This window comes from Crotalus tigris, unplaced genomic scaffold, assembly GCF_016545835.1.
Source record: "Crotalus tigris isolate CLP2741 ecotype Arizona unplaced genomic scaffold, ASM1654583v1 scf7180000019363.1367679, whole genome shotgun sequence".
Classification (NCBI taxonomy): domain Eukaryota; kingdom Metazoa; phylum Chordata; class Lepidosauria; order Squamata; family Viperidae; genus Crotalus; species Crotalus tigris.
Window position 1 is genome coordinate 317,983 of NW_024097499.1, and position 22,200 is coordinate 340,182.

Sequence of the window (22,200 nt, forward strand, 5' to 3'; positions counted from 1 at the left end):
ACTTTTCACATTAGTGTCTTGCTCCAGGACAGAACAGTAGTTGGTCATGTCATCATTTGTTTTAATCTGATAACACTATTAGCCATATTGCATAATGCACCACTTTCCATTTTCTTAAAAATGTGTACATATGTTAAAATAGAAAACATGATCATTATCAAATATATAGAAATCACAGGCCTAAATATTAAGTCATTAGATATTTAATCCTGATTTACTGTATAATCCACAATTATACAGTTATTATTGAGGTTATTACATGTTAAATCAAAATATAGTTGTTTGGCTTACAGTATTATATGAATCAAGATTAAATATTTCAGATGAGAATTTTTCCTAACCATTCTAACTACTTGTCCTCAATTGCTCCCTATAAATCTGACATGCTTTTTCTTTTTGGTCTATGAGTTCTCTACTATTCTATATCAGTATCTGGGACCCTATAAAAGTTTTGGATCACAGCTCCTGTTATCCCCAAATCATGCTGAAAGTTACAATCTAACAGAAACATAGCCACAAGTTTATATCTGTCATGAAGGATAAATATGTCTATTACAAGCAGCAGCAGCAGCAAGCAGCAATGGCCTTTCCATTGTTAAAACTGAACACTGAGAAAGAGGGAAAGAAGATAAACACCTTTAAATTATGAATTTGGAGATTATTATAATCATTATCAGTACAATGGATTATAAGTAGAACCAGTGTATCAATCCTGGAACAAATAAAGACTGGTTCTTCTTTTGTAGGGATGCTCAACAAGCAGGAACTTATAGATTCTGGATTTGTGATGCAAGCAAATAATGGATTAAAAAGTTTAACAAAGATTAGTAAGGTTTAACTCATTGACTAATAAGAATATGCTGGAAAATGGAACCATTATAGCATTTCAAATATAACAAAATTCAATAGATTAGATATACTGAAAGTAATAAAATCTGATATACTGCAAACATGGATTAATTCAAATAGGACAATTACAAACATAAAGGAAAAATACTGATTTAAATGTAGATATTTACAATCCATTAGTTTCTACAATCAAGATATAAATATTGGTTTGTACCAATAATCTAAGATTTTTGGTTATGCGGTTCAAGTATCAATTGTACTGCAAAACTTACGGCAGCTTAAAAATATTCATTTCACATGAAACAGACATCCAAAATGACAGAGCCAAAGGCTCCCATCCCTTTTAAAGCACAATAGCTCCTCTTCCATGGTTTATCTCTAGATCAGGGGTGTCAAACTGCTGGTCGGCGGGCCGGTTTCATCATACCGAAACCGCGCCCATCCCATTGCCGGCAATGCACATCGTGACACGTCATGTGACATGGGGAGTTTGACACCCGTGCTCTAAGATGTTTCTGTAACATCTTATGTGTCCACACAGGAAATTATTTACTTGGCCCTAATTGGCGCAACTGTGGGCAGACATATAAACATCCCAATTAAAAGCCAACTTGTTTCTGTTCAGATTCAGAGGTAGAGCCTGTCTCACAAATGCTATTAAAAGGTCCATGGTACACCCAAATGGCAATCAATCAATCAATCAACATTTCTAGTTGCCATTGTGACCAGGAGGCTGTTATCTTTCTTCTAAGAAGGTTGCCAAATTTTTAGCAACAGCTATAGATGTTAGAAACCATCTGGTTCTTCATTCATGCTATTAATTGTTAACTGGAAATTGCTTTAGGATTTTCTTGCAATTTTAAAATTTCCTTTTATAGTTATTTTGTTCCATACTGGTCTTTTATTGTATCTGGTTTTGGACCATAAATAAATGTTGCATAGAGATATTAAGAGATTTTAATATCTTACAATAATATGAAGAGTTATGCAAAAATATTAAGAAAAATCATCAATCTGAAATCTAACAGTAGATTTATACATATTTATTTCTAAACAGTCCCCAATGAATAAAATTAAATTTCTGCACACATATAAACATAGCTAAGTCATCAAGAGGTTCAAGAATGAAGAACTGCTAATTATTGGGTAAAATTAAAAAAAAATGTCATAGGAAAATATCCTTATAAATATATTAATTTGAAAAATGACTATATTTTATAAGGCATAACGTTAAGAATATCAGAAAAGGGGCGTTGACTTACCTGAACGCCTTTTCTCAGCACGGAGATGGATAATCCACGCAGTGGGTTGAGACTGTATTCCTGGCCAATCAGATCAGTCAGCCAAAGTTGCCACGCCCCGTCTTGGACCATGATCCTTTAGTCTTGACTCGAGCGCAGCCATTGACTGACAGTAAGACGTTTTGGCTCCACTAAATATACCCTATTATTCTAGTCTATAAGGGTGGGTGTGGATTATCCATCTCCGTGCTGAGAAAAGGCGTTCAGGTAAGTCAACGCCCCTTCTCCAGCACTGGAGATGGATAATCCACGCAGTGGGACATACCAAAGCCTATTGTCCCTTGGGTTGGGGAATAGACTGGTCCCGTGTGCAACTTTGGTCTAGCACCTGCTGGAGAACCCTCCTACCGAAGGAGGCCTCTGCAGAGGAGTACCTGTCAATTTTGTAATGACGAATGAATGGAGAGGGCGAGGCCCAAGTGGCTGCCCTGCATACCTCTTCAATAGAAGCCTGCATGGCCCATGCTGCTGAGGTGGCAGCACTCCTTGTGGAATGGGCTGTGATATGCTTGGGGACTTGCAAGGACTCCGCCTGGTATGCCCCCGTGATGCATGCCCTAATCCACCTACCGATGGTAGAGGACGAGACCTTCCGGCCCCTAGTAGCAGGGTGGAAGGATATGAAAAGCGCTTCCGAGCGTCGGAATTCCGCTGTGCGTGAAATGTAATGTCTTAGTGCCCTGCGTACGTCCAAGGTGTGCCATTGTTGTTCCAGGGGATGAGCTGGGTTTGGACAGAAGTCTGGTAGGACTATTTCCTGTGATCTGTGAAAAAGGGAGTTGACCTTTGGAATGAATGAAGGGTCTATTCTTAGGACTACCTTGTCCCTGTGAAAATGGCACAGGTCCTTCCTCATTGAGAGAGAAGCTAACTCGGATATCCGCCGAGCTGACGTGATGGCTACCAAGAATGCTACCTTATGGGTCAGATAGCGAATGTCACATGTTTTGAGTGGTTCGAAGGGCGCTCTGGTAAGAGCTTGTAGTACTCGTGGTAGTTCCCACGATGGATACCTGTGCACGGTTGGCGGTCTGATGTTTGCAGCCCCCTTGAGGAAGGATCGTATTAAGGGATGCTTGCCCAAGGATTCACCGGGGCTGGCAGAAAGTATAGTTGAGAGGGCGGCGATTTGCCTGCGCAGTGTGTTTGGCGAGAGGTCCCTCTCTAGGCCATCTAGTAAAAATTCTAGGATCTTGGGAATTGTGATCCCTTCGAGTAACAATTCCTGTTTAGAGCACCATGATTGGAAGCTTCTCCACGTGGCCTCGTAGATACGGTTCGTGGAGGGGCGCCTTGATGCCTGTATGACCCTAATTACACCCTGTGAGCAAGCCCCCTTGGCTAAAATTGACCGTTCAAGAGCCAGACGGCTAGTTGTAGCCATTGTGGCTCTGGGTGGGAGATCTCCCCCTGCTTGAGGGAGATCCTCTCCGGAGGAATCCGCCATGGATTCGTGCGGGAGAGACTCCTCAAGTCTGCGAACCAAGGTCTCCTTGGCCAATAAGGGGCCACAAGGATTACCTCGGCCCTTTCCCGCAGAATCTTGCGTACTACCGCCGGAAGGAGAGGTAAGGGTGGAAACGCGTACAGGAGCCCCCTTGGCCATGGGCTCCGTAACGCGTCCGTCTGCTCTGCTCCCTTGGATGGGAATCGGGAGAAGAAGCGAGTTAGGTGGGCATTGGAAGGAGAGGCAAAAAGGTCCACCTGGGGAAGCCCGAAGCGGTGACAGACCTCCCTGAAGATCCTCGGGTGTAGTTGCCACTCCGAGTGATCTATTGTTGATCTGCTCAACAGATCTGCTTGGATGTTTGCCTCCCCCGATATGTGGTCGGCCTTTATGGAGGCCAGATTTTGTTCCGCCCAGGCCCCCAGTAGGAGGGCCTCGGCCGAGAGCGAGCGAGAGTGTGTGCCCCCCTGACGGTTTATGTGGGCCTTGGCTGTCACGTTGTCCGTCAGGACCAGTACGTGCCTGCCTTTTATGCTGCTGTGAAAATGCCTTAACGCTAGGTGAATAGCCCGCAGCTCGAGCCAGTTTATGTTGTGTCGGAGATCCACCGCTGACCAGCGGCCCTGTGTCCACTTGGTCCCCAAGTGGCCTCCCCAGCCGAATAAGCTCGCATCTGTTGTGACTACTACTCTGTCTGGTTCCCTGAAGGGGGACCCCCTGAGGAGAGCTGGAGATAGCCACCACCTGAGGGAGTGTCGTACTCTCAGAGGTATGCCTACCCTCTTCCGGGATGCACTGATTTGTTGTCTCTGAAACGGGAGCATGAACCATTGCAGTTCTCTTGAGTGCAGCCTTGCCCAAGGAACTATTGCTATGGTCGATATCATCTTCCCTAGCAGCTGGGAAAGGCAGACCAGCGTCACTGACTGACCGCGGCTTACCTGTTTTACGGCTTTCTTTATGCTGCTGAGGCGTTCCTGTGATAGGTACACCTTGCATTCCTTTGTGTCTATGACCGCTCCCAGGTGGAGTATTCTCGTAGTTGGGGTTAGATGGCTCTTTGGAAAGTTCACCGAGAAGCCGTGGTCCTGCAGCATTTTTATCACTAACTTTAGGTCCGCCCGAGACTGCTGGGCGGACGATGACTGGATTAGAATATCGTCCAGGTAGCACTGGACTCTGACTGGTACGTTTCTTAGTTGTGCTGCCAGAACCGCCAGAATCTTGGTGAACACTCTGGGCGCTGATGACAGGCCGAATGGAAGTGCCCTGTATTGAAAATGGTGCCCCCTGTAGGCAAACCGTAGAAAGCGGCGGTGAGCCAGAGAGATAGGGATGTGCAAGTATGCCTCCGTGAGGTTGATCGATGCCAGAAAATCCCCTTTCCTTACGCTTCCAAGGATGGAGCGTAGTGTCTGCATTTTGAATTTGCGGTATTTTATGTAGAAATTTAGCCTTTTCAAATCCAAAACGGCTCTCCAACCCCCCGAGGGTTTTGGGACCACGAAGAGGATAGAATAAAACCCCTGGTCTCTCTGGTTCATAGGCACCGGCTCTACGGCCCGTATGTTTAGAAGGTGCTGAACGGCCTCGTTCATGAGCCTTCTCTTTGTTGGGTTTGTGGGACAGGGGCACGGGCGGAAGCGGTTCGGGGGCTTTGAGAGAAATTCTAGAGATAGACCATGACGTATGGTGTTCCTGACCCATACGTCCGTGGTGGTCTCTTCCCACTGGGGAGCAAACCCTGCTAGTCTGCCCCCTATGGGAAGGTCTGGGCGGGAGTCATCTGGTACGGCGGAAGGGGCGGTTGTTCCCCCGAAAGGGCCGTCTTCCCTGTGTTTGCCTATGTCTTGTGTTCTGTCTGTCCCCCTGTCTTTCCCTATCCTGTCTAGCTTGGAAGGGTTGGGAATTTTGAAAGTAGTTGACCCTGGCTTCCGTACGAAAGGATTGTTTCCTTCCCCAGGAGCCGGGTCTCTTGTCCTGCCTTTTAAGCATGTGTTTAAGGACCTTGCGCTTGTCCTTGTTCTCTGTCAGGTATGGCGTTAGTGCCTCACCAAACAGCTTTGCCCCTTGGTACGGAGCCGAAGCCAATTTCCACTTGGATTTGGTATCCGCCTGCCAGTTCTTTAGCCAGAGGATGCGCCTGCTCGTGTTGTTTGCCGCCATTGCCTTGGCTGAAAACTTGGTCGCTAAAAGTGTTGCGTCCGACGCATATTCCGTGGCCGCTACCATTTTGCTGAGTTCCTGATGAGTGCGTATATCTTCCATGGGAACCCGGCCCTGTAGCTCACGGAGCCAACAAAGTGTGGCTCTGGTGAAAAAGGACGCGGAGGTAGACGCCCTGGTAGCCCAAGCTATTGCCTGGTGCGTTCTCCTGTAGTTGGACTCACTCTTTCGGTCCTCGGCTTTAAGAGCCTCAGCAAAATCTCCTGATATGGCCGTGTCCGATATCAGGGGACCTATGGGTTCGTCCACCACCGGCACCTCCAATGTTCCCTCTAGCTCCCTTGCTACGTTAAATAGCTTCCTCTCCGCATTGCTAGGAAGCGGTAGGGAGGTTGGCGCTGCCCACTGTTTCCTTATTGTGTTTAGGAACATGGTCGGGCATGGTATGCGGTGTTGAGTGGTTACCTTTTCGGCGAACGTCGGCTCAGCCTCCGTGTCAACTGTGACAGGCTCCGCTGGTGTCCCATGCCCCAGATGGGCTGTGGCCTCAGCCTTGCGCAGAATAGTAACAAAAAGAGAAGGGTTAAACAGGCCGCTGAAGGACGGCCCTTGAGGTGAGGTGTCCTCCTCCTCCTCAGACATTTGAATCCCTTGTGACGTACCTGGCTGGTCCAGGTAAGCTTCCTCCGAGACCGACGAGTCTGAGACGGAGGAGAGGTCCTGATGGTCCTCCGTTTCCTCCCGATGCCTCGTTCTAAGTCCTAGAGACTTGGCTTTTGAAGTTTGAGCCCTGGCCTCAAATGCACGGTCCACTGCCTGTGCTATTAGGGTAGCTAGCAGATCCCCCGTCAATGCAGGAGGAGTGACCATTGCCTGCGACCCTGCAGGTGCTGTGGTTAGCATGGTCCTCGGGGTTTCCTGTAACCTCCGTGGGGAGGGGGATCGGGAGAGCGATGAGAATTCGCCTATCCCACCCTCTGTTTGGGACTGTGATGAGCTCCCTAATGACCAAATGGCCCGTGGGGATGAAGGGAGACCCAGCGGTAGATCAGGACCTATTCCCCCATTCTGCCTATTTTCAATTCTGGCCCTTTTCTGGGCTCTGTCGAACTCTTTTTCTAGGGCTTGGTGTCTTCTGATTGCCTGTTTGTCAGCCTTCTTTGATGACTTCCTTGCAGCCTTTCTAGGGGCTGCAGAGGATTCCGAATCCTCTGAAGCAGGTGCTCCAGAGGATGAAGGCGGGGCTCCAGTGGAGGGAATGATTGCTTCCTCCATTCTCCACTAACGCTGGGCCGCGATAGGGGGGACCCAGGTAGTAGGAGAGCTCCAACTTTGAGTAAGGACAGGCGCACTACTGGGGGCGTCTGGAACTCAGGAGCAGACTCTGCCAAATTGTCAGAGTTAGTCACTGTGCACGGATAAGAACAGGCACGCTAATGGGAATGCCTGGAACCCGGCTTGACTATGGTGGGTAAGGACAGGCACGCGACTGGGGATGCCTGGAACCCACCACTAAATCCAGAGGCGTACGGGCCACTAATGGGGGACCCGAAGTCTGGAAGGAGCCAAAGGCAACTAAACACAGTTAGTTATGAAAGGTTCTTATTTACTTTAGGTAGAAGACACCAAGTCCTGGAACCAGTAGCTATGTGTCTGATTTGAATGTCTCTGAATGAATAATAGATGCTTTAGTACCCCAGTACTGCTTGCCTATTAATTCACTCCAGCGGCTGAACCTAGCTTTCTTAAGGAACTTTAACTCCCCTGTTTGGACAAAAAATATGGCCGCCGCTGCCAGGAAACTACTGCGCATGTGTTAACAAGGCTGCCTATGCCACGTGCGGTTGTAACAAAGAGCTGCGCGTGCTTCCAGCTGTGCAGACAATGGCGCCTCGTTTAAAAAATCCTGAGCAGCCTGGAGTGAAAAGACTGCTCCTTCGCACGCCAGCTGTTTCCCTTAATCAATCTCCCTCCCAGCATGCGTCCCCTTTGTCCTACGCTTCCCTCACTAACTGCTTGCCTTTCTGTCTTTTTTTTTTTGTTTGTTTGTTTTAAACGCGAGGGGTTGCCCGAGCCTCCCCGTTTGTTTAAGGCGGCTGCCGGCTGCTGGAAGGTGGCTGGGGTTGGTTAGGGAGGGGAGTTAGGGATTTCCCCTTTTTAAGTGGGGGTGGTTTCCCCTGTAGGAATCTGACTTCCTGAGTTTTACAATTTAGCAAGGAAATTTTTTGAGTGGTCAATTAAATTGAATTAAATTATCTCTAATTAACTTTTAAACTAAGCAATTTCAGCTACTAGAAAAAATCCCCCCTAATGGAAAGGAACTATACCTGCCCAGGAGCCAAAAGTTGTAGATGTCTCTGCATGGCTAGATCAGTCAAGACTAAAGGATCATGGTCCAAGACGGGGCGTGGCAACTTTGGCTGACTGATCTGATTGGCCAGGAATACAGTCTCAACCCACTGCGTGGATTATCCATCTCCAGTGCTGGAGAACATGGCCTAATTATATTAATAATTTCAATTTGCAATTAAGGACCATTGGTAGTCTGCAGTGATCCAAGAGGTGGAGGGGGAGAGAGATAATATAATACAGAAGGTAATATAGGCTGTAATTTATTTGTGCTAAATTCTTGTTTTTTTTTCTAAACTCATTAAAAATGGTTTCTTGTAAGTAAAATTTGTAATGAATCCCACTTAATGTTTAATATTAATGACTATTATCCTTATGAACTAATTCTACAGCATTTTGGGGTACTTAATTCTCCCAGGACCAAAAAAGTCCAGCACATTATATTATATCCATGAAGAATGAAAAGATCTGCATATTTTCTCTCCATGCATGGCAACCATTGAAACTAAAAATATAATAGTTCCAACTGTGTTCTTTTAGCTAAGCAAAGATCATCAACCAATCTAGCAAATCTTCTTCACTTGGAACCAAGTTTAAGAGGGCAATAATCAAGAATTTAAACAACCTATGGTTTGTTCATGCCTACCAATGTTGGGAGAGAAAAGCAGGGAGCCAGTGGTCCTCAGATCAAGGCTGGCATCATTCTACCTCCAGCTGCTCAGTTTCATGAGCTTCAGGTGCATAACAAAAGTCCATTAAGTTGTAATAAGAATGGGAAGAAAAAAACTAGTTTGACCTTCTGTATATGAATACAGAAGCATAAGGCACTTATTCATACAGGAAATAGGCAATCAATTGTTTAGTTTGGTTTTATGCTTGTTTGCGACAAAGCTAATTATCCAACCAAGCTATGTCTGAAAGTCTTCAAATGAGTCCCAATCCAAGAGCCTAGTTCAGGCAAGTTAAATCGGGAGGTCTATGAATTATTGCCAAGTCCCTTGTCTGGGGAGGCTATCATAGTACTAAAATCTGGATCTATCAAGTGTAAGAATTGTAGCAATGGAAAGTACATTGAGTAAAATAAAGTGCATATTTCTTTGAAAAGAAATACACCGGATGTATTTTAAATGTAAATGACTATGCTCTCGTTTTTCATTAAGAAAAAAAATATTAAAATATGCTATTCTGTAGATTCAAACTCTGTATACAACAATTAGCCAAAATTGTTTTGTGAGCCCATTCTGAGTTCCAATGTCATTATATTTGTTCAAAATTCAAATTATGCAGCATCACATCAGTGAATTTGATTTAGATTTAAGTATAAGCGAAGACACTACCGTAGTTATCCTGCTATATTCTATAATCTTTATTTGACAGGCAATCTGAACAGATAAGTGCTTGTTTACAAAAATACAACCTGAAGAACAGTTTATAGAATTGAGATAGTTTTTAATATTTTTAAGAGAAAACCATATGCCCAAGATATAGCAAGATTTTTCCATAAAAGTGATCATGCAAGTAGATTCACATGCTGTATAACTTGGGTTTTCAAGCTAAATAACAGTGGACTGAGATCACACAACATACTAAACCATTAAATATTATTTATAAATCAAAATGGTTGGGTTAACCAAGACTCTAAGCCAAAACTAACCAAGCTATATTTCAGTGTAGTGCACCATGTGATTCAACCAACATCTTGCTTAAATAGATTTTGCCAATTCCTGATAACAAATTAAAGGAATTCCTGTGACGCCATACATGAAATGTGAGGTGACTACTGCAATATAAAGTTTAATAAAGAAATGTATCTAGTAATCACAACACAAAAATGTCAAAGTTTAAATTCAAGATAAAAAGATTCTTAAAAAAAATTCTGCTGCATTTTAATGTTATACATTTTTCAATGTCACAGTTATAGCTTAACAATAACAATTGTTAAACCTTTCACCCAATAAATATATACCAGATCCCAAAACAAACCACAGCTTACCACATTTCACTAATCTCCCACTCCTTTCTGATCAGTAATCCAAAATACAAAAAACTGTTATTTGCCTGCACTCTTTTTTTGCAAATATCTTTCTTTTCAAAAATCAACTAATGTAGCCTGTGATGGCTTGGTTGGCTGAAGCCACCTCCAGGACAATTTGGATAAGGAAAGATTTGTTCTTCCCTCCAACCCCTTTGTTTGTAAAACAAAACCCTTGCATGTCCATAGGGAATGAAAATAAAGTGGGAGCAGCAAAGACTTCAGATACTCATGCAATCTATGTGGATTTCCCAGTGGATTAGTGATTGCTTAACCACAAATTACTATTACTAGATTTAGATGACACACCAGAATAAACAACATACAATAAGGTTATGCTCTATGGTTAAGAAAGAGTATGTTAATCACAATCTAACCTGTAGTTGAGGTTCATATGCCATGTTAAGGCTAACTAAAACATAGCATAGCTTATTGTGTGACCTTTGGTTACAGGATACAATTCAGATACCACATCCTAGTCATTCAAAAGGACCCTATAGTTATACCATTTTGCCTTGTATCTGTGAACACAATCTGTGGTTCTAGTACTACAATATATGGCCAGCTTCTAGCCTCCAAACCAGACTGGAAATACAGGGCAAGAAGTAGCTTTGAGAAATCAAAAGTCAAAAACTCCAGCTTTTAACCTACTATGAATAGTTGTCAACAACAAAATTTATTAACATTAATAACCTTGTTTTCAGATTCTCATCAAAGTAAACTTAAGATAGTGTGGTGGACACAATGATAGATGATAGTGCATAATTATTAACTTGGCTTTTTGCTTAATATGTCACAGTCACAATAGGAAAAACACATATTTTGTATTTTCCCAAAGCATTAATATGGTTGCATTTTAGATCTACCTAGTGAGCTACCCAATGACTGGGTGTTTCAACAACCTACTAAGTAAAAAATAAGTCACATTATGAATTAGTCATATAAATTATTTTCACAAAAATCTGATGTGTTAATATATGTGTAAGTCATGAAACTGATTCACATAGGTTTAGTACAGCAATTTTATCCACTCAAAGATGCCCAAACTCAGGAAACTTTTTCATTAATTACAAATTTATTAATTTTGAAACAGTGAAAGTTCCTTCACATATTTAAATTTCATTCTTTCTGAAATTTTGTTTTGTAAATTTCTAAGTTTACTCTTTTATTTAAAGAAATATTCATTATCAGACGCTGCTGAACAATATTTTTAAAAAGTTTTTACAATTAGATATTGCTTAGCAATGAGAATCAACTTAATAATGAAATTGATTCTCCTTGCTAGGCAGTATCTAATTGTACAATTTTTTACTATTATCATCATCCCAAAATGGCAATGATTGAAGAGGGGGCATGTTTTAATCTCTCACCTATCTCAGCAACTTGTGCTTGGCAGATCAAAGACAATAAATATCCATACAGAAATACAAGCAGTCCTCGACTTACAACAGTTCATTTAGTGACCATTTGAAGTTACAACAGCACTGAAAAAAGTGACTTATTACCATTTTTCAAACTTATGACCATTGCAGCATCCCCATGGTCACATGATCAGAACTCAGACCCTCGGCAACTGGCATGTATTTATGCCAGTTGCAATGTCATGTGATCAACTTTTGCGAACTTCTGAAAAGCAAAGTCAATGGGGAAGCAAGATTCACTTAACAACTATGTCACTAGCTTAACAATTGCAGTGATTCAATTGTTGATTCAATTGCAGTGATTAACAACTATGTCACTAGCTTAACAATTGCAGTGATTCAATTGCAGTGATGAAAGGTCATAAAATGGAGTAAAATTCACTGAACAAATGTCTCACTTAGCAACAAAAATGTTGGGCTCAATTGAGGTCGTAAGTCAAGGACTGTCTGTAATCACTTTGTTAATAGCATCCCTCTTAGCATCACAACTAATCTTATGCAATTCCAGCATTTTATTTGCAGACATTTAAAAACAGACACTAGTTCTTAATCCCGATTATAATTTAGTTTCAATTCTCATTTTATAAAAATATCCTGAAAATACTAACATTTTGAAATAAAATTGCAAATGTTGAGACAGACCACTACGTCATCTAATCCTACGTCCTGCTCAATGCTGGAACTCAAATAAAGCATCCCAGACAGATGCTGTCTGGTGTCCACCTGAATGCATTTAATGAAGGTGCATCTACCATCTCTCTGGATAACTGGTTCCACTACTGAACTGCTCTTCCTGTTAAGAAATTATTTGCCTTCTTGTAACTTAAATCAATTGTTTCATATTCTGCATTCTGGGGCAAGAGAAATCCAGTCTTGACTTTCTTTTATATATTGTAACAGGAATGCTATCACATTCTGTTCAGTCATTCTTTCTCAAATTTAAACATGCTCAGCTTCAATCTCTCTTCATAAGACTTATCATTTAGCCTTGTAATTATCCTTGCTGCCCTTCTCTGCATCTATTCCAGCCTGAGTCCTTAAAATATGATGCCCAAAACAGAATTGATTTAATATGTAACATGCAAATCTAACTGCAATACAATATAGAGGAACAATTACTTCTTATAATTTGGAAGTTCTTTTTTGATGCAAAGTAAAATTGTTTTGATCTTTTTTGCAGTCACCTCACACTGCTGGCTTATATTTACTTTGCAATCAACTATTATTCCAATAGTTTCATATTCTCTTTCACAGGTTACTTCCTCTTTTGTACTTACATATCTGTTTGTTTTTTAAGTGAAGAATTATGCATGTGTCTCTTTTTAATTTCATTATATTACTTTCAGCTTATTTCTATAAAGTATCACAATAATTTTGAATTTTATCAGTTATAGAAATGAGTACTCTTCAGGGGGATGTCCTTGAAAACCATGCAGAAAGAACAATTGGTCCAGTATAAAGCAGTGTGTACAGCTTTGGGTGCCCTAAGTTTGCCCATGTTATACTGCTGCTGCGCAAGTGCACTGGTTTTCAGTTTTTTTTCTGGGTGCAATTCATGGTACTAATTTTCACTTTTAAACCGTGAATGGCACAGGGCCAGGTTATTTGTGGGACCACCTCTCCCTGAGGTTACCTGCCATTCTATCAGATAAGATAGTATGGCCTCACTCCTGATCCTTTCCCTTATATTGTTCCTTTATAACATTGTAAGTAAGGTATTCAGAGTCACTTGACAGTGAAATGGGCAGTATGTAATTTTAATAAATAATAATAAATGTTGCCATCTAGCAAGACCTGGACAACATGCCTGCTTGGTAATGTTCTCTGCCTTTTGGAACACCATTTCCCTTGAGATCTGGGCCTTCTAATAAACCCTGAAGGTCTGTTTTTTTCTTATAAATACTAGGGTACTATATAGCCGGAGCCCAGAAAAATAATTTATAGATATGAAGATTGTGTTGTTTGAGGGCATTAGGAGTTTTAGGCTGGTTCTATGTTTTATTGTTGTCTGTAAATTGCTCAAGATTATGCTGCATAAGAGCGGGGTTATATAAATTTTAATAAATAAATTTTAAAAATTACAATCCATAACATAAAATATCAAATAAAAGTGCAAACCATTTTCACCAACATTAATTGCAAACCTCCTCATGGTACAATGGATATCACTAATCAGAAGATTCACAACAATAAAAACAATACAGTTGTCTAATCTTAAATAAATACAGATACATGATAAAAGAAATACTGTCCCTTACTAACAGGCTTTAAGAGAAATTTTATAGTGGTAAGAGATGATAAACACTGGCACACTCTTCCTAAAACAATGAACAGCAACATCTATATACACAGCAATTATGTCAAAATGACATACACGTGGGGATGTCATCATATAAGCACCATGTGCTTATATCCTGATGTTGAATTGTCATATTTTGCTATTTGTCCACTTCCATACAAATGCCCATAGGAAATAATTTGTCCTTGCAGAAGACTTTCAAAAAGTGGATGGATGAACCAATAAGAGATGGTTCAACCAATTTCTGCCCTGGACTAGGTGAGCCATGAAGACAATTTAAACTGATGCATTATATAATTTTGTAATATAAGATACAGTAATTCTAACTACGACTTACTGTTGGCCATGCATACTACGTAGCCTTAATAGAAACCACACTCCCTTAAAAACAGTGGCACTAACTTTTGAGTAATCATGCATGGGGTTAGTATCTAATAAGGGATGGCTCCTCAGAATCCCTCTCCCCCTCAGTGAGAAAGTGGCCCATTTTGGGTAGGATGATTTCATTTTCTTCACAAATCAAGAAATTGGTATGGAAATAAAGGTCTCTGAAAGGCAAACCACTCATATATCTTCCACTAACTTGCCTCCACAAAACATATCTAAATCATACCAAAATGCATCATTTTGACGTGCTTTAAAGGTGAGGACAGAAGCAATTTACAACGCATTTCCCACTATATCTCTAAATACCACCCACAAGAAACCTTCCCTCAAAAATCAGATAAAAAATACCAGGATTAAAAAACATATCACTGGAAGGCATCCTGTGACATGCCAACAGGTTGAGTTGCAGGCCCTAATAAAAAATGTACTGCCTTCATAAAATTGTATGTTTGATTTTTTTCAACAATAATCTCACTTTTTGAAATACTACCTCTTTCTTAAAGTCTGATATTTTACAATACTCTAAATCTTTACTTCTGCAGTTTGTGAAACATTTTATATTTAAGACAAACATATTTTGCATCCCAATGATCTTTTTAGGGAGTTGCATCTTCCCATCTAGCCACCTCATGTGGCTCCAAAAATTACAAATATTTAATGATTTTTAAAAATCTTTAAATGAAAGCTATGATTTAGATAGATAGATAGATAGATAGATAGACAGACAGACAGACAGAGACATAGATGTTCATTTTTGTTGCATATAGTCCTTGAATTATGGCCACAATCAAAATTTCTATTGCTGAGAAAGGTAGTCGTGAGTTTTGCCCCATTTTGTGACCTTTCTTGCCACAGTTGTTAAGTGAATCACTGCAGTTAAATTAGTAAAAGGTTATTACGTGAATCTGGCTTCCCCACTGACTTTGCTTGTCAGAATGTTGCAAAAGGTGACCACATGACTCCAGATACTGCAACCCTCATAAATATCAGCCAGTTGCCAAGTATCTGAATTTTGATCACATGACCATGCAATGGTTGTAAGTGTGAAAAATGGTCATAAGTCATTTTGTTCAGTGCTGTTGTAATTTCAAATGGTCACTAAATGAATGGTTGTAAGTTGAGGACGACCTGTATATATTTGTTTTAACTGCATTACTTCAAATGCTTGAAAAGTGAATACAGAGAATTTAGAGGCTTATTGCCTGTGATCAGAGAGCGACTAGAAAGAATTACAGTTTAAAAATATGTTGCCCATTTTAAAAGTGACACAGGCAATTCTTTTTGTTCAATGGGCACTTCCTCTGGAAGTGATCTATTGAGGACAGCATGTCAACAGTGAGGCCTAAGCAAGGAGTGGGCAGGGCCTAAGACAAAAGTTGGAGTTATCTATTTCTAAACCTCTTTTCTGTTTCTGATGTCCAATTGTTTCTTTTTAATATTTTATTCTGATTTTTTCTGTACCCCCCCACCCCACCAATCTGCAAGTTTTATTGCCACAATATGGAATGACTGGTTATAGAGAACTTTTGAATTTTATAGAAGTTTTGAATTTAGGCGAACAAATTACAGTACACTTACAGCTATCCATGTAGCCTGTTTTATGTTAGTGAGTTTTACTGTAAATTGGGCATTGACCCCCAGTAAATATTTTTTTTTATTTCTTCTTCTAGGACAAGGCCTTCATTAAATTAATCTGAGAGCCATATATGGCCCTTAGTTCTGTTGATTGTTCACCCAGCTCTAGTGTCACTTTTTTCCATAAGGTTTATTATTTAAATCAAAGGTGCAAGGGGAACTCATAGGTTTATAACAAGTACTAAAGGTCAGATGAGGGTGGATTAAAGTTCTCATGTGACATGGAAATTATCTTTGTATCGCTTAAGTAATATTTCTAGCTCCCAATGCCAGAGATAAACTTTAATGCCAGTAAATTGTCTTCTGAAAGAGTTACTGAAGCAATTACTATACATGATGGCCTTGCAAGTTGAATTAAGTTAAATGAGAAAACCAACATCTCAGCACAGTAGATAAACATTAGGTACAGCAAGTACTGCAAATAGGAAATGCAGCCAGAAAATGGGTAGTCTATTTATATATTTCAAACAAAGTAAACAAGTAGTTAGACAGGTTTATTTTATTTGATCTAAAAATAAGGACTGACCCAATATTAAAGATTACTGTACATATTAATGGCGTTAACCAGTTAGCCAACTGTGCATTAGCAACTTAATAAACCTGGTTCAAACTGATGTATACAACTTTAGCTTTTCAAAGTTTAATTTCCCCAAAGAAACCAGAAAGAACCAAATGTCATATCATTCAGTGTATTAATACATAATATAAACCAAACAATTTCAGGTATTTTCTATATTACCTTCATTTCAAACAGGGCTTAGCATTTTCAGCTTCCTATCTAGGAACGTGTGCAAAAATGACATAATTCATACAAGTCTGAATGGGGGAAACAAGGTAGATACTTCCACCATGTATGGCCAGGATTTTAATAAAATTTTCATATTAGATCTTTTAAGATCCTACTGACAAATACTAACAATTTTATCATGTAAATGTATTTTCAACTGGAAACATCTAGTTTCTCAAAAACAATGTAATGTTTCTCATAATTAAAGTTTATATACTTCTCAGGAACTGCTTTTTTAGAAACACGCATATACAACACTAACAAAAGGCAAAAGGCACTGAATTCACTGGAGTAAGCACTGTGGTCAGAGAGCTATCAAAATCCAAAAATCATGAATATGCAGTATTCATTCTTCCAGTATACCATATGTTGTTGAATCAAAGTTCCTTTATATCCCCTGCTCACCAACATTTTAAGTCAAATTAATCATTTCATAAAGCAGTATAATTGCTACATCTTGTGGCAACACAGTTTAATGCAAGAAAGAAGGGGGGGAATGGACAAACAATAAAAAAGACTTGTTTGCACATAACCTTCATACAGATATTCCCTGCAAACACCCACAACACACTGCTCTCTCACTGTCGTTCTGCTAGGAGAGGGTGGGGGAAGGAAAAGAGGGAGGGAAGAAAGGGGGGAAAAATCGTATAAGATGCAATGGAGAAAAGGGGGAAAGTTGCAGTTATTCTGCCCTGGTTTTTAACACATCTCCCTCACTTCTGGCGAAACCTACGGCTGAAGAAAGTGTCTTCTCTGTATCAATAAGTGCGTCGATCTTTGTCTCTTTTCCACCATCCTGCACCTCCATGATGCCAGAACGATTCGACTCTTTTTCATTTAAGCAACAGCCACGTTCATCACCATTATCAACATCAGGGGAGGGGGGGGGAGAGCCGCATTTTTTTTTTTTTTGTAACAAGAAATAATCAACTACCAGGGGAAAAAGGGAAATTTGCAAAATATTTCCCTTTTGTTAAAAAAAAATGGAAAGGGATCAGTTTAAAAACAAAGAGGAAGGTTATCAATTTAAGACCCTTACGCCGGGGATTTGCCAAGGAACTGTGGCGGCATTAAAATCTGCCCTCTCCTAACAACCACTGAAAAGTGAGAGGGTGGGAGGAATTAAGTCGACCCCGAGTGGTGGTGGGGATGGGTGGGTTGAAATAAATGGCTACATTAGGGCCGGAGTTTTCCTGAGGTCCCTGCCTCGGGGAGGGGGGCAGAGTCTAGACCTTCCACCCTCGGATGCAGAAGGAAGACATTTCTCGCCTCTTCTCGCTGCCCTCATCGCGCACTCGGCCCCGCAAGCCAGGGACTGGCCTCAGGCGGCGGCCAAGGCTGCTGATGCTATTGACACTGCCGTGCCCCTCCCTCCCTAAGGGCCCATTCCCCACATCAGCCAGCCAGCCAGTCATCTTCCTCCTCCTCACCTCCCCTTCCCTGCCGCGGAAGCAGAGCCTGAGCGCTTCTCGCTCCCTCGCCTATTTACCTTCCTTGAGCTGCGTGTTGTTATGGAGCAGGGAGGCCGCCGCTGAGGCCGCCACGGCCGCTGCTGCCGCTGCCGCTGCCGCCGCCGCCGCCGCGGAGCAGCCCTGCAGGCTCGTTGGGGACGTGGAGAGCCGGGACCAAGATGGCGGCCCCTCCAAACTTCCACTGCTACTTTGGACACTCATCAAGCTACTTTCTTGGAGCCCGGCGGCAGCCGCCGGGGGCAGCAGCACTTGGGGAAGAGGCGGCGCGGCGGCGGAGACGCGACCAGCAACCCGGCCGCCAGTGCCGCCGCCGCGGTCATGGCCGGGAGTGGGACGGAGGAAGCGGGGAGCGGGGACCCCCGGACGCGGGAACACGACGGCGAGGCTGCGGGGGAGGCCGCCGCGCGTCCGGGCAGGCGGGCAGGAGCTCCCGCGCACAGGCGGCCGAGGAAGCGCAGCGGCGGCGGCTCAGGCCGGAGCAACCTGCCCACACCTCTGCACTGCGTCGCTTCGGAGCAGCCGCCAATGTGGAAGACGGAGGAAATCCTCTCTCCGCCTAACCTTCTCCCCTGCTAGGGAGCGGGCGGCAGGGAGGGGTCATGCGCAGACACGATCGCGGGCTGGCAAATGGTGAGGGAAAGGCGACGCCGGCGTGCCGCTCTTGCTGCTGCTGCTGCTGTGCATCTCGGCGGTAGTGCTGGCGGCCCCTCCAGCTCGCCTGGGAGAAGGACGGCGCACGCAGTCGGCTGGGGCACCTGCTCCTCCCCCTGCTCCTCCATACAGCAGGCCGTCGCGCCGCCTGCGACGCGCCCTCTTTGGCCTGGTGGAGAGCTCGGCTCGGCTGCTGAGACGGTCCCGCAGAGCCTGGCCTGGCTCGCCTCCCACCCGGCGCGCGTCGCACGCCGTCCGTTCAGCCGCCGCAGCCGAAGCCGCCTCCTGTTAGACCTCACCGAGGCAGTCGGTCACGGTGTTGCCCCGCGCGGCTCTCCCGCGGGCAACTTTGGCAAGTCGCCTCCCATAAAACGTGGCCGCCCCCACCGGGGTGTTCAAAGTTGCTGTCCACATGGAGGAGAAAGTATGTTCCAGAAAAAGAAGAGAAATCGTTTTTGTTTTGTTTTTTAATTAAACATAGAAGCAGCGATAGGGAATCTGCCTTTCTAGAGATTGAATTGCCTGGCTCTTTGATGAGACTTGATGTCCAGCAATTTTGGAGGGCTGCAGATTAAAATGGATTGTACAAATTAATAGAAGATCGGTCATGAGTGGAGCGGCTATGTTCAGGAGCAATATATTTTTGAATGCCAAATGATATCAATAAAAGCAGGTTGCCATTTTCTCTGCTTTCTGACCTCTTAAGAAATCTGTATGACAACTGCTAGGAACAGCATGCTAAATTAGACTTTGGGTCTTACCCAGGAGGACAATATTTAGGATCATTTTGACATACACTAGTGTTTTGTTTTTTTAAACCAACAGCTTGACCTTGATAGTTACCGTAGATGTATGGACATTACTCTGCCAACCTTTCACCTGATAATTTAGAAATCGCTGCCAGATGGCTATGAATAGTCTGGCTGATTTTGATTGGGCAGATATGATTCTCAATCACATTGTTCTGCAATAATTAACTTGGAATACCAGCCACCTTTTGCATTTTCATGATTCAGATTTTTACTCCCTTCTGTGCCTATGTTGAAATGGGAAGATTTGTTTAGGTGCAAAAATTGACATTTTTCCTGTACCTATTAAAAACCACTGAATATAATAGAAAATGGAACAAAAGCAACTGAGAATATTTCAGGGAGATTCTTTTGACAAAATCATACAAAAATCATTAAATGCTCATGATAACAGGAAAGATATTGCTGAGTGGCTTAAAAATAGTAAGCATTAAGTTACATGTAGGAAATAATATTAGGAACCACTATACAGAATATTCTTTCTCTAAAGTTCTGCTGCTCTGCCAAGCTTCAAATGGCAGATCTATCCAAAGAAGAAGTGATATAACACAGGTAGTCCTCAACTAAGGACCACAATTGAGCCCAAAAATTATGTTGCTAAGCGAGAAATTATTGAGTTTTACCCCATTTTATGGCTTTTCTTGCCACATTTTGTTAAGCGAATCACTGCAGTTGTTTAAATTAGTAACACTTTTGTTAAGTGAACCTGGCTTTCCCATTGATTTTGCTTATCAGAAGGTCACAAAAAGTGATCAAATGACCTCAGGATACTGTAACCATCATAAATATGAACCAGTTGTCAAGCATCCAAATGTAAATCGCATGACCATGGGGATGCTGCAAAGGTCGTAAGTCACTTTTTTCAGTGCTGTTGTAATTTCGAATGGTCACTAAACCAACTGTTGTAAATCGAGGACTACCCGTAGTGCAAAAATGTTTGAACGGTATTCTCCAACATATTTTTCACAGGGTCTGCTGGCTAGGGCAAGCTCAATTAATCATACCTCATTTGGATGTTTAAATATGAGATTAGATTCCATCCAACGTTACATGGTGGGCTTATGTTCACAAATCTTGGAAATACAGTTCCTCTCATTCCCTGTGCAATCTCGACATGCACTCCAAATAAGCTCCCAAGAGTCCCCTGAACGATATGTGTGTCTTCAGGGAAGAGAAGAAAAAAAAAATAATTGCTCTACCAGTGAAATCCATTATACTGTTAGTAAGAGAATTAAATTGGATTTAAAAGCAGTAGGTCACAAAGATAGTTGATTTATTTATGAGCCATGAAACTAGGGCTACCCGATTTGGGTTACAAAAGTCTGGATGGCTACTTTCTTTGCTACCATCTAACTGTCATCCAGATTTTCGCAGCCCAGATTAGTAGCAAACAAATCCCATTAATATTGCTGCCACATTTTAGATCAGCTGCAGCTTTTGAACATGTCTTAATATGATAATATAGCAATTGTCTAATCTAGATACGACTACCTAGTATATAGATGAGTAAAGTAAGAGAAGTCTTATATGATGTACAAGCTCAGGTAATAAACTCTACTGATGTTATTTGAATATCCAAAGCAAAGCTTTGCCACTGTTATCGCCTTTATAATAACAGCTGTTAAAACAAATTATAGGGCAGGAGTCTGTAAAATTACCTTGATTGTAAACCTGTAGACTCTACAACATGTTTGCAATTTGTTGTCCACAATTTGTTTTTTGATCCTGTTACATATATTCACTTTCAAATAGATTTGCCCTTTCTTTTTGTACAACCAGCATAAATTAGTGCCCATGCTCCCATACAAATAGTCCAGTCTCCCATTTTGAGGTAGAAATATCCACTTTTCCAGATATTTGGATGACCCACTAAATGAATCCATTCTAAGGGCTTCCACAACTTGCTGAACTGCTAACTCCTATTGATTTCCAATACCATCCTGTCTGCTGCATTCAGAGCCTTCTATAAGGCCTATAACAAGGTCTCCCATTTAATCTTAATTGACAACATGGTAAAATGTGGGCAAAACAAAATTAGTTTTAGGTTGTTTTGGATCAACCTGCAAAAAGTTCTCAAATCAAATAGATTCTGTCCTTTTCATAAATAACAGGTGTGGGTACAGAGGCAATGTTTATTAAATGTGCAGATTAAGCAAAGTTGAAAGGAAATAGTTACTTGGAAAACTATTGACTAATAGAATACATTCATTTGTCATAACAGGTTTAAAAAAATCCCTGCCATGCTATGTCTAGGAATAAATGAATTTAATATACAGAAAATTAGCATTTCTCATTGCCCACAAGATATTTTCATGGAAATATTCATCAAAAATATTTTCTTTAGTTATGGATGCAATTTTAGGATTTGGATAGATTCCTGAATATTAAAGTGGGTCAAAGACATGATCTTTAATACATATTTGTAGGACACTGTTTTCTTGTGATGTGGTTTGCTTTAAAATTTGCTCCAAAAGTATTTTATAGAAAAGTGCAATATATGATGAGGCTCCAGCTGTGAGGATAAATATATTCTGGTAGAAGCTAAAGTAAAGAAGAATATGCTCAGATGTTATAACAAACTCTAGAGAGGGCTTG

The 22,200-nt window shown here is 41.7% G+C and overlaps 1 protein-coding gene across 1 annotated transcript in view; it reads right to left on the bottom strand.

Moving 5' to 3' along the window:
* TLK1 (tousled like kinase 1) overlaps positions 1 to 20,129 on the bottom strand; it is an 87,534-nt gene extending 67,405 nt beyond the window's left edge. Inside the window, exon 1 of the mRNA XM_039361766.1 lies at positions 18,163 to 20,129. Coding sequence (XP_039217700.1) covers positions 18,163 to 18,346 — 184 coding nt within the window. The 5' untranslated portion in view covers positions 18,347 to 20,129. The remainder of the gene's footprint in view (positions 1 to 18,162) is intronic.
* Positions 20,130 to 22,200: the final 2,071 nt, after the last annotated feature.